This window comes from Octopus bimaculoides, chromosome 12, assembly GCF_046866305.1.
Source record: "Octopus bimaculoides isolate indiv1 chromosome 12, ASM4686630v1, whole genome shotgun sequence".
NCBI lineage: Eukaryota > Metazoa > Mollusca > Cephalopoda > Octopoda > Octopodidae > Octopus > Octopus bimaculoides.
The window spans coordinates 8,482,544-8,499,217 of record NC_142939.1 but is presented as its reverse complement, the minus strand read 5'-3'; the positions used below and the strand labels follow the sequence as shown (position 1 = coordinate 8,499,217).

Genomic DNA, 16,674 nt, shown 5'->3' with positions numbered 1-16,674 from the left:
TTATTAATTGTACTGTAGATATTTATTGACCATAAGTTCAAGGCTACATCAAATATAGCTCTGCATATATGTAAGGTTGTTGCTTAACCCCATGCCAGTCTGGATCTTGTAGCCCTCAGATTCAAAAGCATTTCAGTTGTTACCATTTATTCTTCAATTTAATGCACCCCAGACTATATTATTCAATGTGTTTTCCATCTTTAAGATGTTATTGTGAAATGTGAAGGAAATTTGGTTACTATTTCTAGCAGATTGAGCAACCACGTAGGGAGTTCCCTCCTCATTGGCTCCAATATATGTTAATTATTTCAATGTAGTATGTAATTCAAGAATAGAACTATTCATATAACATAGTTTTTTCATGTATATTTTTAATTGTTTTATTGATTATTTAATTGCCTTGTTTTTTCTTTGTTGTTCTGTTGACCAGGTCACTCGTGTATTTTAGAGTACTTCTATGTGATAACAAATAGGTCAGCTATGAATAAATAGTTGGACTGGGTACACTCCTTGATAATGACATAACATAACTTTCAATATAAGACCTCACGTAAACTGCTGAAAGTTTTCTTTTCAAATTATCATCATCATCATCATCATCATTATTCTTATTATTCTTATTATTTGCTTGTGCTGCTGTTTTGAATACCAGAGGTGTGCTCAATTGAATGTGTTTACACAGGGAGTTATTGTACTGTACATATACACAAGGACATTACAAAAACTGAGTGAGAGGCTGAGAATTTACGTAGGTGAGTCAAGGGAGTCTTTAAGTGGTCACTCAGTTTGCTAGAAATAGCAGATTTTTCTCTACCATCTTAAAAATGGAGGGACACATTGGATAGTGTAGTCATAAATACTGTCACGGCTGGAATGTCTTAATCATGGGCCTACTTAATCAGGGCTGACCTGGGACTGAACAAGAACAAGAGTAGAATGATTAATATGACATGTGAGTCAGTGAACAAGAACCATGAGTTAATTTTTAACAATGATAAAAATAAAGATGATGTTACAGGAAGTCTGTTCAACCACGTAGCATCAGTGAATTAAAGTAGGTTTTATTTTAACAAACTTAATGACCCTTTCCAACATTTGGTCATCCTCTTGTTGACTTCTGATCATGTCTCAGCTTAAACTAATCTTTAGTATATTGGCCTACTTTCTTAGAGAGCGTGTGAATCACAAATCGAGGTGATAAAAAAAAAAACACGAAACAAAATTAATGACTTGACCAATTGTTTAAAAACAATATTTCTGTATTACTTCAGTGAAGTGTTTTTATTTATATAAGCAGTGGTTATATTTGTGTCAAATTTTTTTATTGTAGGTTCTGCACCAATGTTCCTTGAAAAGACAGAATCAACAAAATTCCACAATCAACAGTGAATAAACTGAGTGTGATTTTGTTGGAGGTCACTGATATTTCCTTTCAAGGTAAATTTGAAAAATAACATTTGAAATTTTGTTGTGTGAATAAATGTACTCATATATCACCAGTCATCTGTTAAATACTGTCATTCCATTGAATCCACCCACCAAAGTAATAGCAAAATATTGATTGCAAACTCCATATAGAGCTTCCAATTGCTTCCAGGTAATCTCATGGAAACTTATGAGACTCTCACATTGGAATAAGTTCCACTTGTCCATTTCCCTGGGGCTACTATCAAAATCATCAATCTTATAAAAGCAGATTGGATGAAAAACCCTCCTGTTTAACCATAGAACTTAATATCATAACAGAAGGCTAAATAAATGCTTATTAAACATATTGTTTTTTTTCGCTCCATATACATATTTATGGATATTTGTCTGCTGTGACTTCTATATTTTGAACACTACAGAATGTGCCCAGAATAGATTGGTGCAAGAACTGTGGATTAGCCACAAATGCTTAACCAATTTATTTCTGGCCCATAAATCTGTTTTAGCAGAACTGATAAGGGCTACTCTGATAACGGTAACAGCCTAAGCCATTAGACATTTAATACTAATCCATGTTAGGAAACATTTTCACTGCAAGTATTGTCATGTGATTAAGGCATTCACTTCACAATCCTATGGTTCCTAGTTCAATCCTATTATGCTGCATCTTGGGCTAGTGTTTTTCAATCATAAGCCTCAGATTGATACAGACTTTGTGAGTAAAATTAGATAGAGAGAAACTGTGAAAGCCAGTCAGATGGCTTGTTCTTGTTCTTGTAGTTAACTTTACCCCTTACCCTTAGATGCCTTTAGTAGGGTCCACTTTGTTGCAAGCATTTGGACCACATTTCCATTCTGAGAAGAATCACGAGTTGTTTTATTTTATTTATTTATTTATCTATTTCTAACTCCTACCATTTTAGAGGTCCCCCTCTAGCTTATGGATGTTTGCCCTTCTGCTAACTAAGCCATACATTTCTTTGGAAGCTTTACATCATTTTCACATTTTGTAGCCTTGCTACAATCTAGTTGGCTGATTCATGCCAGCGTGTTCAATAAACATACTCTTCAATGATTACAGCATTTCTATGTCAGGATCATGGTTGTAGTTGTGAAGTTTACATCTATTGATCTGTCTCTGCAGACTATTGTCTGTTTTTATATTCCTCTAGCAGATGTGTAGCTATGGCTCAATTTATTTAGTTTTCATATTAATTACTTGATTTTTATTATGTGAAAGCTACCTTTAATAAACTTGTCTCATATCTTGGCAGTAATTTTTTTTCTCATCTGTTTAATACAGTATTAAATACAATGAAGCAGGCAAGTTAAAGCCTGAATTAATACTACAGAACCTAGATTGAAACAGATATTTAAACCTATTTGATTGCTAGAGAAATGAGGGTGAAACAGGTGAAGTAAGTGCTGAATGATCGTGATAGAAAAACCAGAGTAAAATGTATGTTATGTGAACTGGGTGAATGCTATAGAAAATCTAAATACTCATGAAGAGATTCTCCAATCTATATTTCTGTGAGAATACATATTGAGTGAAGAAATTCAGTAATGAGTGTCTCATTTCTTGTAACTCTGATGAATTAATGATCTAACATATTTTCCAATATGCAAAGTATGATCTAAAGAAATGTTTTCCTAACCCTTTAGCATTTAAACTGGCCATATCCAGCCCAAATGTTCTGTTTTTTGTTCAAACTGGCCTGATCTGGCCTCTCATGCTAGCCCTAAAAATACAGTCTCATCATCAAAACTTCAAGGCTACAAGACAGGTATAAAATCAAAATAATGTGAGTAAATTAGCATTAGATTTGACAGAGGAATCTGAATGCTAAAGGGTCAAAGATCATACATTCTTATAATATAAAAGTATCCATCATTTTTTAATTCTTTTAAAATATTACATGTTGTAAATTGAAGAGTATTGCAGTTTGATTGAAACATTGTGGAATATATAGAAAGTGTGTTATCAAAGAAAGCAATACAGATAGAACATTAAATATAAAAAATAACAATGACAAAGATACTGAAATGTTAATTTAGAAATATCTAATTACTCCTGATATTTTAGATTAAAACCCTTTTACAAAAGCTTTCAAGGAGATGTCTCTGATTAGTAGTTAATAAGATTATGATGTTTGGGACAGTTAACCTCTTCTTCAGAGATTAGATATTTTTCAATATTTACATCTATTTTATGTTTTGGTCTGTTTCTTTAATGTCTGATTGCCATCAGATGTCTTATTCTTGCATATGTATGTAGTACCATTCTAGATGTAGGCTAGGAATCTTTATTTCTAAACTAATTACTAAATATTTTGAAACTAATTTGGAAATACAGAATCATAGCTTGAGTCCAGTCAAGTTCTATCATATCCTCTATTATCGGTTTTAGTCATTAGACTGTGGCCATGCTGGGTTACTGCCACAATAGTTTCAGCTGATTACTTTGAACCTGGTACCTTTCAACCTTGAAATAATGAAAGGTGAAGGGACATGGATGAGATTTAAACTCAGAATATAAAGATAAGTAACCAAATACCAGAATATATTTTGCTAGGTCTTCTACTAATTCTGCCAGCTAATTGGCAGAATCATTAGAGCATTGGCTAAGAGTATTTAGTTTATGGTACGTTACATTCTGAATTCAAACTCTGCTGAAGTCAACTTTCTCAATCATCATTCTGAGCTTCACAAAATAAATTACCAGTGATTTATATTCCTATATGACACCTAAGCTGTTAATAAATTTACAATAGAAAAAATATAGCGTTAATGTATGTATTGAACATTTTTCCATTTCTGAAGTTGAGATTAATAGTCAGAAGAATTATACTAGTTCTTCTGATATCCAAGTCAAATTATTCAAACCAAAATTTACAGCCAGAAATGGTAGGGCCAAAAATTCCATGTCAAAGGCAGCAGGATTTGGGAAGATAATGATGACATTTCAATATTTATATGACATACTATGTTGATTTGTATGCCAGACAATTCAGTAATCTTATCCGCATGTTTTCTTTTTTTTTTTTTTTTTTTTTTTTTTGCTTTTTTGTTTTTGTTTTTTTTTTTCTTTTCTTCTTTCTAAAATGTAGGTGATGAAAGGCTATGGTGGCTGAAAAGCTCAGTAATCGCGAAGATCTTATAGAAAACCTTGACTCTGAGCCAGTGTTTGATTACCTGCTCCAGCATGGTGTCATCAGTAAAGAAACCTACAATGATATTAACGAAGAAAAAGATATGCCTCTGCGGAACCAAGCTCTGCTGCAGCACTTGGAGGGCCTTCACAGTAGCAATGCGATGGCCCTCTTTATTAATGCTCTACGACAATCCGGGCAGCTTGACTTAGCAAGCTCTCTAGACTACACCAAAAGAATTAAACCCGTCCATGGTACAGGTAAACGGGATACCTTTCTTACATTTATTTATTTTACTCTTTTACTTGTTTCAGTCATTTGACTGCGGCCATGCTGGAGCACCGCCTTTAGTCGAGCAAATCGACCCCAGGACTTATTCTTTGTAAGCCTAGTACTTATTCTATCAGTCTTTTTTTGCCGAACCGCTAAGTTACGGGGACATAAACACATCAGCATCGGTTGTCAAGCAATGCTAGGGGGACACATACAGACACACAAACACATACACACACACACACACATATATATATACATATATACGACGGGCTTCTTTCAGTTTCCGTCTACCAAATCCACTCACAAGGCTTTGGTCGGCCCGAGGCTATAGTAGAAGACACTTGCCCAAGGTGCCTTGCAGTGGGACTGAACCTGGCAGATTGGTATCAAAAGGATTATCTAAGATTACATTAGTTAATATACTCTTTCTTTTCTGAAGATGATAAGATGAGATTTGAGAGTGATTTAGCTGCTATTTCTTGTAGATCAAGCAACCAGTAAAACTTCTTCCAATTGAGAAATTAACCATAGGCACTGACTGGTCATAACATTGACAACAATTGTTGAGCACTTAGAAAATCTTGTTAGAATATTTTCTCTGAATTGTTGTATCAAACCGTTTTTCACTTCCTTTTATAATTTTCAGGTTATTTGCAAAGAGACCGATATAAAGGTAAGCCACTAACTTCAAAGCACTCGTCTTCTTTATCCTTCTTCTTTATCCTTCTTCTTCATCTTCTATATCCTACTTCAACTGACTCATGGCATGTTTCACATAATCCAAGATTTCTTTCCCTCCAATATCCTGCTATTAGTATTTTACAGATTTCTATTGATTAATTGATTACATAGAAAGAGAAAGAGAGAGAGAGAGAGAGAGAAGTTTAAGGTTAAAACTTGCCATGCTGCTACTCAGCAAATGTCTCTATTCCTGTTCTCTATCAGTAGACTAGCATCATGGTTGTATGAATTTCTTTCAGATTTTTAGTATTGTAAATACCTAACGCCTTATTCCAAAGGCTATGTTTCATCCATAGAATCAATTGTGTTTCATCTCTGGTCAGCTACTGGCTCTCCATTAAAGTTCATGTGCACTTCACACAACTCACTCTTCCACCTGAAAAAAATGCAGTATACATTGGACAATGTAGTCTCTGCTGATGAAGGTGTAACATGTTGAAATCTGTGATTTATATATATATAAGTATATTAAGTATATGGTTTAACTTATAAAACAAAGTTCAACAAATATACATATAAATATAGAGACATACATACACATACTTGTACACACACATACATATGCATAACGACATATATATAGCATCAGATATAAATACAAACAACATATACCCATTTATACAAATACATATATATATACAAATATACGATCATTCATATATACTACTTTTATATAATCCAATTGTATAATCCAATATACAATTGGATTCATTTCTACTATTAGATCCACTCACTTCATTGTCAACCAATTTTCCATTACTATAATAAGATTTATTGGAGTTCCCATTCTTATTACAATATGCAATTCTATTCCAGTATCCCTGCTTTTTTTAAGGGCATCATTATGTCTATTCAACAATATTATTAAAGATTTCCTCATTAGAGAATAAATAAGAAACCCATCTCAAAATATTATCAACCAAAGTTCTTGTGATCGCTTCAGGATGGTTACTATGAAAGTTGATATATTTTAAATTATTGTTGGGTTTATAATACATACTGTATAGGCTAGTAACAAGGTTCAGATTAACATCCAGGTATATGTACATATATATATATATATATATATATATATATATACGAGAGGTGTCTGAAAAATTGTACAACACTGCTAGGAGTTAAATTGTCCAATATTTCCATTTGTGAGCTGACTATTGAAAATAACCATGAAATAAAAGAAGAAATTTTGAAAATAATTCTTAAAGATTCCGATTCTTAAATGTTAAAAATATAAAAATTAAAGAAGGGAGAGGGGGGTAAATAATAAAAAGAATAAAAGTAAAGATTGAGTGCATAATCCAGACTTCTGCCTTTCATTACATTAGCAAAATATGATCTCATGTCTATCAAGAGAAATGCTCTTATATTTCACTACACAAGTTCACATTTTTAATTAAAAAAACAGACTTTGACACAAATACAAGTTATGAAAACCAAAAAACAAAGATAATTATCTTAATTTAGTCATAATAATTAGAGATTATTATTTAGATTAAGATATCAGATTTGCCCTACTGAACTGAATTGTGTTTCATGACAATTTCATTTAAACAAATTCTAGTTGCTTAAACTAAACTTGTCTACAAACAATATTCACTCATTTTAAAACATAAAGTCCTAAATTTCTTGCCAGAAAGTTAGAAAGTTGTGTCTAAATTTATCAAGAGAAAAGAAATATTTTATTCGAATCATTTTTATTATATATCTAAACTATAATTTTTAACACTTTCGCTGCGAAATTAAATTTCATAGTCATTCCCTTAATGATGTTAGTTATCCACAAAACAATAACTGACTTTTACAGCATGAAATAATCACTGTCTTTTTATCTGCTTTGGCTGACTACTAACATTGACTATTAACAGTGCTTGTAAGCAAAAAATCAGCTCAAAATGATATATCCATTGCATGCTGGCTGGTGTCAGTTGTTTTTCTGACTTATTTGATGAAGGTGATTATATCAAGGCTGTACAGTGCCTTTTTTCCATGGCCTTCATTGCTCATTTTATTGTTGACATCATTAATCTATACGATGTCCTTGGTTCTTGTTTATCAGATTTCTTGATTGTAAATAAAATAGCCTAGTGTAGAATCTTGACAGAGACCTTTCACGCATGCACACACACACACACACACACACACACACACACTAAATGACATGAGCATGGAACACTTACATTCAGAACTCTTCAGTTCCTTGACAGTGATTTGTTTGTCAGCTGTGGCAAGTTTAATACATGTTTAGTATATTTAATACATTTACTTCCATGTTTCCAGTGATATTCTGCTCTACTTTTGTTGTTACATGTGGTTTATCTACACACAGTGGAGGCACAATGGCCCAGTGGTTAGGGTAGCAGACTCGCGGTCATAGGATCGCGGTTTCAATTCCCAGACCGGGCGTTCCAATGGCACAAGTGCCAATCAGGCAGTACTGTTGGAAATTATCTGCTAATAAATCTGCACTGATTCTCCTGATATTATAACAATGAAACCCATTGTTTAATGTTATGTATAGTAACCAGTATTGGGTAACACCATTGATTTATACAGAAACAGCCCAAGCCAATGAGCCACCACATGATCTTTCAACTTGCTAGAAATAGCAGCTCAAACTCCCACAAATCATCTTTAAAATGAAATGGACCCACTGAATGACAGTTGAAATGGACTTCAATAATTGATTAATGACAGTACCACCTGATTGGCACTTGTGCCACTGGAATGTTAAAAGCACCGTCCGAGCATGATTGTTGCCAGGCCACTGACTGGCTCTTGTGCTGGTGGTACATAAAAAGCACATTCGAGCGTGATCGTTGCCAGCATCGCCTTACTGGCACATGTGCTGGTGGCATGTGAAAAACAACGTTCGAGCATGGTCGTTGCTAGTGCTGCCTGACTGGCTCCCATGCAGGTGGCACATAAAAAACACCTTTTGAGCATGGTCGTTGTCAGTACATAATTGGTTTATTCCATATTACCATTATAAAAAAAAAAATTAAGTTGGTAGGTGTTTTACCTAAACAGCCAAGTTTTAGTTGTCAGGTTTAGTTTTAATTCATTACTTGTAAGCTTTGTTAATAAAAGAAATCAATTTTTCCAAACTGTATAAAATAATATTGATAAACAACAATGTAAAATCTGTATTTTTTTTTTTTTATTGATTATCATTGTTTATTGAATATTAAACTAAGATGTAACATCTGGCTTAGTATGCAACCTGTTAGTGTCACTAAGTTTGTGTGACCGAAATTAAATTGAAACTTATAATAACACGCTGACCTGAATGAATAGTGAACAGAAATGAAGTCACACTGGGGAAAAAGTCACAATTTTGGACAGAGGGAAAATGTTACATTTCATTTATACATCATAAATAATAAATAATACAAATAAACAAGTATTAGCTTAAATCACTTACTCACTGGTTATACATAACCTGTACACAGATTATATTTTCACATGCAAGTGAAAAAAAATATTGAAGATATTGATTAAAATATTTTATCTAATGTCATTTATTGAACTTTTTCTGTGACTTTTTCCTTTGTTGCTTATTTAAATATGCTAAAACTAAATTGCCACTAAGTTTTCAGTTCAGAATACTAGAATTTAATTTCTTTTTTTAGAAATTATGCAATTATATGAAGTTATAAGAAACAAACATTAAACATTTGACTGTGTAATTAAATTTCATGGTCATTGCTATAATGATATTAATTATCCACCAAAAAATAGAATTGATATTTTCTGTTTCTCTGCAATACTTATTTCGGTGGATATGAAAGTTGTATATACTAATATACAATGTGAAAGTCCTAAAATATATGGTCACTATTGCAGTCTAATATGGTCACTATTTTGACAGCAGTAATATATATGGGATTTATATTTCTTACTTATTCAGTTCTAAAAGGTTGTTTTTATTTTCAACTATTTAATTTAATATCAACATTAGGTTGGATGTGTCTACTGTGCAATATTACACAACTCATTTTTGATGGTTCAACATCTTTTCTGTGAGGTCATCAGTTGTGAAATCTAACCACAAATCTACCCATTTATAAATGTTGTGTGTGTGTGTGTGTATATGTATTGTGAAAATAAAATAACTTTTATGTGTTGGAAATCAGTTTTATGTCCTTGTTTTAAATGTAATTATGCTTTTGAAGACATTAATTAATTTTTTTTAAAATTTGTAATATTTATCTTTGTTTTCAATTCTAGGTCAAGTGGCTATACGCATCCAGGTGGAAGCTGTTAAGGCACTTGTTCCAAAAATGGAACTCTTGGATAGAGTGAGTGTTGAAGACCTTAGTAGCAGCACAGGAACACACAGTGTCGAAATCAGCTTCTCTCCAAGTCGACGACGTCACTGTTCTTATGAGAATATGACATTATTAGAGTCGCCTGAGGAGGGAGCAAATATTCAACCACATCTCATCAAAGAGTATGCTTACAGTCATGAAGATGATGACGATATCATCAAACCGAAGAGATGCTGGTGCATCTGCTTCCCAAGCCTATTCCGTCGTAAAAAAGACCCCAAACAAAAGAAGCATAATGTTCCAAATCGTCGAGATCGGACACAGCAAGTTACTCCTCCAGACATTTCACGATATACCAATGTAGTGACCAGCTCTCCATCTACTCGCATTAAGTGGCATGAGGAAAGGGCATCGCTAAATGGCAAATATTATCTGAACAGAAAGTCTAGCAAAAGTCACAGAAATGAGAATCCTAATATTACTGATATTGTTCATTACAAAAATTCCTTGAATGAAAGTCATTATTCCTCTCCTGAATCTTTAAAAAGTCGACACTCTGGTAATTCCGTTTTGATTCAAGGCTACAGGAGAGATTCGAATAGTATTGCCTCAAGCAAAAACAGTATGTTCCCTGGGCCTTCCCCTGCTAAACAAGGTATGTTCATGTCACTGGAGCAAGGGAGATCGATATCTAGGAAAGTTGAATTGGCAGAAGAATGGCGTGGCGACGGAGAGGTTTTGGATGAGAAGGCTCACAGGTTTTATGTCCTCTTTGATAGTGCTGGAAACTCACACTATACAAACCTAATAAAATATTTCGAACAAGATCGAGGAACACTTGTTATGAGTGCGCTTCGAAGAGACACGTTAGTTGTAATGAATATTTGTATGACAAAAGATCAATTAAAACAATTGCAGTCAGATTATTCAACTGGCAAGCTAACCCGTGATATTGAGCAACGGTTGGTCAACATGCAGGTGTTAAATGCTGTTGATGCCAAAGAGTTGCGTCTTTCCACTATTATAGATGATAGTGAATTCAGCCAAGCTGAAGAAGAGCTTGGTTGAAATGCTGACCAATGAAAAATGGATAGTAATTCCACTGAGTGACTATGTTTTGGTGCTCTTCGACATTAAATTATTGAAACATTTTTGTATCTTATATCTGCTAACATATTTCGGAACAAAACACATCATTATATTTATAAAATTTTCAACTTAAAATTTATAAGTTAGTGAAGTTTTATGTTTTTCGTTTTTTTTTTTGTTTTTGTTTTTGTTTGAACATATTTAATGTCAAGCATTACAAAAGGCTTTGTTAGTTCTACTTAGTATATTTCTAGGTTAGAATGAGTTTTAAAACGCAAATACTGTGCTACCAAAAGCTTATTTTAAATTGTTCAATTTATATCATGAAAAAAAAGGGGAAAAAACTTTCTTTTAACCGAGCAAATTTATGAATTAGTAAGCCTGTAAAATACCAGCTATTCCATTATTTATAGAGAAACTTCTCTTGGCTTACTTAGCAAGATAGTTTTACAATTTTTATTTTGAAGATTTTGTCAGGGAAAGGAAACGCCCACTTTTGACTTAAGCTCACAAAAGTTATCTACCTTTAAGTAAAGAAATAACAGCACAAATAACAAACGAAATAATTTATAATTAATGCCAAATTGTTTTTGTTATTATTATTTTAAATATTTTGTGAAAGATGTTTGGGTATGAGAAACTTTATTTCTATTTATTTTTCTGGAACATAAAAATGCCACTCTCCTAATTCGCAAATAATATTGTCTGATAATTTTGGCCTCGTAGATATCAATCATTATATTCGCAAGAAACCCACTCATATTTTGTTATAGCAAATATTTAATGATAACAATTAAAAATATATATATTTCTCCCAACGAATAAAAATAAAATAAAATGAATAAGTAATATCGTCTTTTATCTCTTATAGAGGCAAAATAATTGACTTTAACTTCCTCTACAAAATAATTGCTACAAAGCTCTTTAAAATACTCGTTAAGGGAGAAAAAGTCCCAACCACATTTTGGAAATAGATTAGAAATATATAATAAAAATTACATATTTTATGAATGACAAACAGTAATCTTTTACTATCATTTTATAATCGATTGTTTTAGTTTGCACACTGATTGGTAATTATTTTGACTGAAGTTAGTTTAATTATAATTCTGATTGTGTAAAACCATATAAAGCTAAATATATGTGATTAGCCATGCAATTACTAGACAAGAATCCTCGTCTGGGAGTATTTAAAAAAAATATCTTAAGAAGAAGGGAGACAACAGCAATAATTTTTCAACACCATAAACATGCACATTGGAGAAGATCTGATCTTGAAAGCTAACTTGTGAAAACAGACATGTTTCGGTCTTGTTCGACCTCCTCAGTGAAGTATATTCTACCCAGATGGCAAGACTAAGCCTGATCAATTTATATAAATATGGAGATAGAATGTAGTGATACTGATAACAAATATTAACAATATGACTGAGATGTAAGTAGCTTGGGAGTATTAGTATACTAAATATATGGTACATATCCTTATATATAAATGCACACATGTGTGTAATATAACGAACTGAAAATTATATTCCCTTTGTTTCTATATCTTTTTTATCTTTTTTCAGTCATTGGACTGTAGCCATGCTGGGCCACCACCTTGAAGGGTTTTGATAAATCTATTGCAGTACCATTCTTAAAGTTTGGTACTTATTCTGTTGGTCTTATTTGCCAAATTGCTAAGTTAGTGGAAAGTAAATAAACCAATATCAGTTGTCATATGGAGGTGGGACAAAAACAAAGATATGCACCACCACACAATTTCTGTTTAACAAATTCGCTCACAAGGCATTAGCTTGTAAATAAACGACATAAAGAAAACATATACATTTACTGAGTGTACAACTGGATGGGGGACAGACACAGAGAGTCCCTAATTTTTCATCAGTTATCAACCAAAATGGTAATACTCAGTCTCGTACCATTATTTATATATATAAATCAAAACCTTGTTAACTGAGTAGAATTCGCTTTGCTGTTGAGATCTCATAAGCCCGAAACACATCTGTTGCTTTCACTCATTGTCTTTAAAGACCAGGTTCACTCCAATCTACATTGTCTGTATTCTCCAAAAATTGTGTTCGACTAGTCTTCTTTGAGTTAACTTTCCAACTTACTCATTGTTTTTAGATTTGAGAGGTCACAGGGAGTTCTTGTCTGTTAATTGTTTGGATAATCTCAGTTGATGGCAGTTTTCAACATAGTTTGTTATACATGGAGTCTGACAGTATTTGATACAAACATGTGGGTGTACATAAATGTGTTTTTATTTATGTATATGTATGTATTTAGGTATGATGTATGTATGTACCTTTTCTCACTTTAAAAAGCTTCAGGCACAAGCATTGCTTGATTTTTTTTTAACATTTCTATTATGTGTTATGTACTGCAACTGGTTGTAACTGAGGAAGGCAAAACACAGACTAGAAACTTCTATAATGGAATGAAGGCATGTGCCAGCTTGGGTGGTAAGCTCTCTGAACACCTGTTGGAAGAGCCACCCATCATTGTCACATCAGGCTCCAAGCAGAATTGAAAAGCTACATCCATGTCATACATGTTTACAGAGAATAACCAAGCAATGGCATTACTTGAAATCAAGTTTTAACCATCATATACATGTGTTTGTATATATATGAAAGTACATGCATATATATATATATATATATATATATATATATATATAGGTAATATTTATCCCCCACTTAAATGTGGATGTTCTGTTGGAACAAACTATAGTTTTATAGAACGTCTACATTTAAGGGGGGATAAATATTACCTCTTGGTACTAATACTACCTCTGTCACTGTGTGTATGTGAAGTTATGTATGTTTGTATGTCTATATGTATATTTTTATATGTGAGTGTGTGTGTATGTATATATATATATATCATCATCATCATCGTTTAACGTCCGCTTTCCATGCTAGCATGGGTTATATATATAGGGATAAAAATATATATATATATAATAGGGATAAAAATCCAAAATTACAGGTAATATATATCCCAAATAGGTCTCTCAACAGATCTCGCTCTTTACAACAGGTATATAGTGTAAGATTTCTGGAATGCAGCTGTCTTCCATTCTCATAAAAACCAACTCTACAATGTTGAGGTTTCATGAAGATTTGCAAGTCTCTATATTTCCCTTAGAGAGAACACTTTGTGTTTAACAGTTTATGACCTTCAGTCATAAATTCTTCTGTTGCTAGACTCACATCTCACATTCCATACAAAAGAATATGAGAAAGATATCTTTCTCAGTGCATCTGCACTTTTTATGCTCACTAGAGACACCAATTACACCTAAAACAATAGAGAAATTTCTAAGTGATTTTAGTTATTTTTACATAAATAAAACATGATGACACAGTATTTCCAGTAGAGATAAACCTTGACTGTAACAATTATTTGAGTATCATTGAAGTAATAGGAGTGAGCAGAAAGGATTGCAAGTTCTTATGAACCATTTGATAAGTCACTTAAAACTGTTACTAACCTAAATGTCTGCTGCTAAAAATTTTCACTAAAACATGTAGTCTTCAGTCGTGTGTGTGTGAGTGAGTATTGAATTGATTGAAAGGTGATTTTGTTTTCTTTCTAAATTTGCAATGAAATTTTATAATCTATTTAAATGTATTTTGTGTGCATCTTGTTTGAAGCAAGGTAAGCCAAAAAACAGTTGTAAAATATAATGGTGTATACCACCTGCTTATAAGAAAAGTCTGTGGAGTTATGCCTTCTTACACACTGAGACTGACATTCTTTCATTGAAAATGTGTATGATTTGGTAATTGAAATTTTAACACTAGATTTTGATTTGACTAGCCAGATTTTTTCTCAGTTTACCAATTTGAAGATATTAATTTATTAAAAAAAAATACAGGTACATGTATGAATATGAAGATCTTGACCAGTGGAATTTCAATGTTATGGGGTTCCTGTTGCATTCAAGTACAAATTGTCTCCAAAGGGGCAAATAATCTCATTAACAATCATTATAGCTGTGAAACATCGGGTAACTGGCCATATCGATCATATATATATATATATATATATATATATATATATATATATATATAAGAAGAAAAAGAAAATGAAGGTGGGGAAGTTAATAATTTATTATTAACAGCAAATTAATCATTATCCCTAGGGATGATTAATTTGCTGTTAATAATAAACAATTATTACCTTCGCAATCTCCATTTTCTTTTTCTTCTTTTATATGAATATAAACTATGTTTTTATTCATATACCTATTATTTTAAGGAAATTAATTCCCCCAAAATACTAAGTATTGAACCCATATTTCGTTGGATGAAACCATCCCTTCATGAGGTTAACATAACCTCTAATCGAATTATATATGCATGTTTTTAGAGTGAAAGAGAGGAGGAGGGAGTGGTTCTAGTAACATTTCTTGATGCCTTGTGGTTCAGTGTCCATTTTCCAATGAGTTTGAAAATGTTCAGTTGCCTTATTAGAACTGGTCTCTTCGCTTTAGAACTTACTTGAAAGCTGTCACTAAATGGTCTGATTATTCTCTTAGTGTTTGCTCAGAAATCAAATTTTGAGGAAGAGAATTTGTTACTTGGAAATCCATTGAATAAGAGGAGCTGAAATATCCTGCCACTGATTCTCTGACAAGGAATGCTCTAACAGAAACAAAATTGGCTCAAATAGTAACATTCCATAAATGACTTCCATCTCTCCATCAAACACCTTCATGTCATGTTTATTTGCAGGTGCTTATTTTGAACTTTTAAACTTTTATAGTTTTGAGAAATTCTTTAGAGCCTGCCATTTCTCTTTCATAATTTTCTTGGTTACAAGAAAACAGCTTATTAAAAGTAGATATTTAGTTAGTAATATCATCATCATCATCGTTTAACGTCCGCTTTCCATGCTAGCATGGGTTGGACGGTTTGACTGAGGACTGGCGAACCAGATGGTTGCACCAGGCTCCAGTCTGATCTGGCAGAGTTTCTACAGCTGGATGCCCTTCCTAACGCCAACCACTCCGAGAGTGTAGTGGGTGTTTTTACATGCCACCGGCACAAGGGCCAGTGAGGCAACACTGGTAATGATCACGCTCAAATATATAATATATATAAACTATGTAATTCTAACAGACCTCAAACTTGAAAGTCATTCTTGTCAAATATCTATAGTTGATAAACTAAGAAATGTCCTTAAGCAGTTAGTAGCTTGCATCATGTAACTGGAGCTATAGGTTATTTGTACCAATAATTTCAGTCAACAGAAGGATATCTGGTGTTTCAGAATGTCTTTAGATTATAGCCAAGTGCCTCACCAAACATAGATGTGATGATTTTCTTGTGTGACAAGCTTCCAACTCTCTCTGAGATGGTTGGAAATATCAACTGTAATTTTATATGCGTGGGTCTTTTGCATATCTTTTAGTTTCTGCTATTTCACTTTCATATAATTAATTATGTACCAACACTTGGATGTATCAATAGAATCTCATCTGGTTGTTAGACTGAGTAAAATAATTTGTTCAAATTCAAAACAAAAAAACAAAGGAAGAAGCTCTTTTTCAGTTAGGGCTTCTCAAATCATTGTCTGTTATCACCTTTCCATGAAGTATAGTTGTTGTCCAATCACTTCTCTGAAACCTAATTTGTCTCTGAATAGTATAGAATGTATTAATCTCTGCTTTTGAAGGCTTCTTTCAATAATAATATGGATATATT

General features: G+C 32.8%; 1 protein-coding gene across 8 annotated transcripts in view; it reads left to right on the top strand.

The window, feature by feature from the left end:
• The window catches only part of LOC106880179 (uncharacterized), an 82,696-nt gene extending 70,893 nt beyond the window's left edge, over window positions 1-11,803 (top strand). For 7 of the 8 annotated variants that reach the window (XM_014930027.3, XM_014930025.3, XM_014930026.3 and 4 more), the window contains 4 exons: window positions 1,331-1,437; window positions 4,539-4,840; window positions 5,503-5,529; window positions 9,825-11,803. In XM_014930027.3, coding sequence (XP_014785513.1) covers window positions 4,552-4,840; window positions 5,503-5,529; window positions 9,825-10,933 — 1,425 coding nt within the window. In that variant the 5' untranslated portion in view covers window positions 1,331-1,437; window positions 4,539-4,551 and the 3' untranslated portion in view covers window positions 10,934-11,803. Of the gene's footprint in view, window positions 1-657; window positions 753-1,330; window positions 1,438-4,538; window positions 4,841-5,502; window positions 5,530-9,824 lie in introns of those variants that run through there. The other variant, XM_089360756.1, reaches the window with a different exon arrangement.
• Window positions 11,804-16,674: the final 4,871 nt, after the last annotated feature.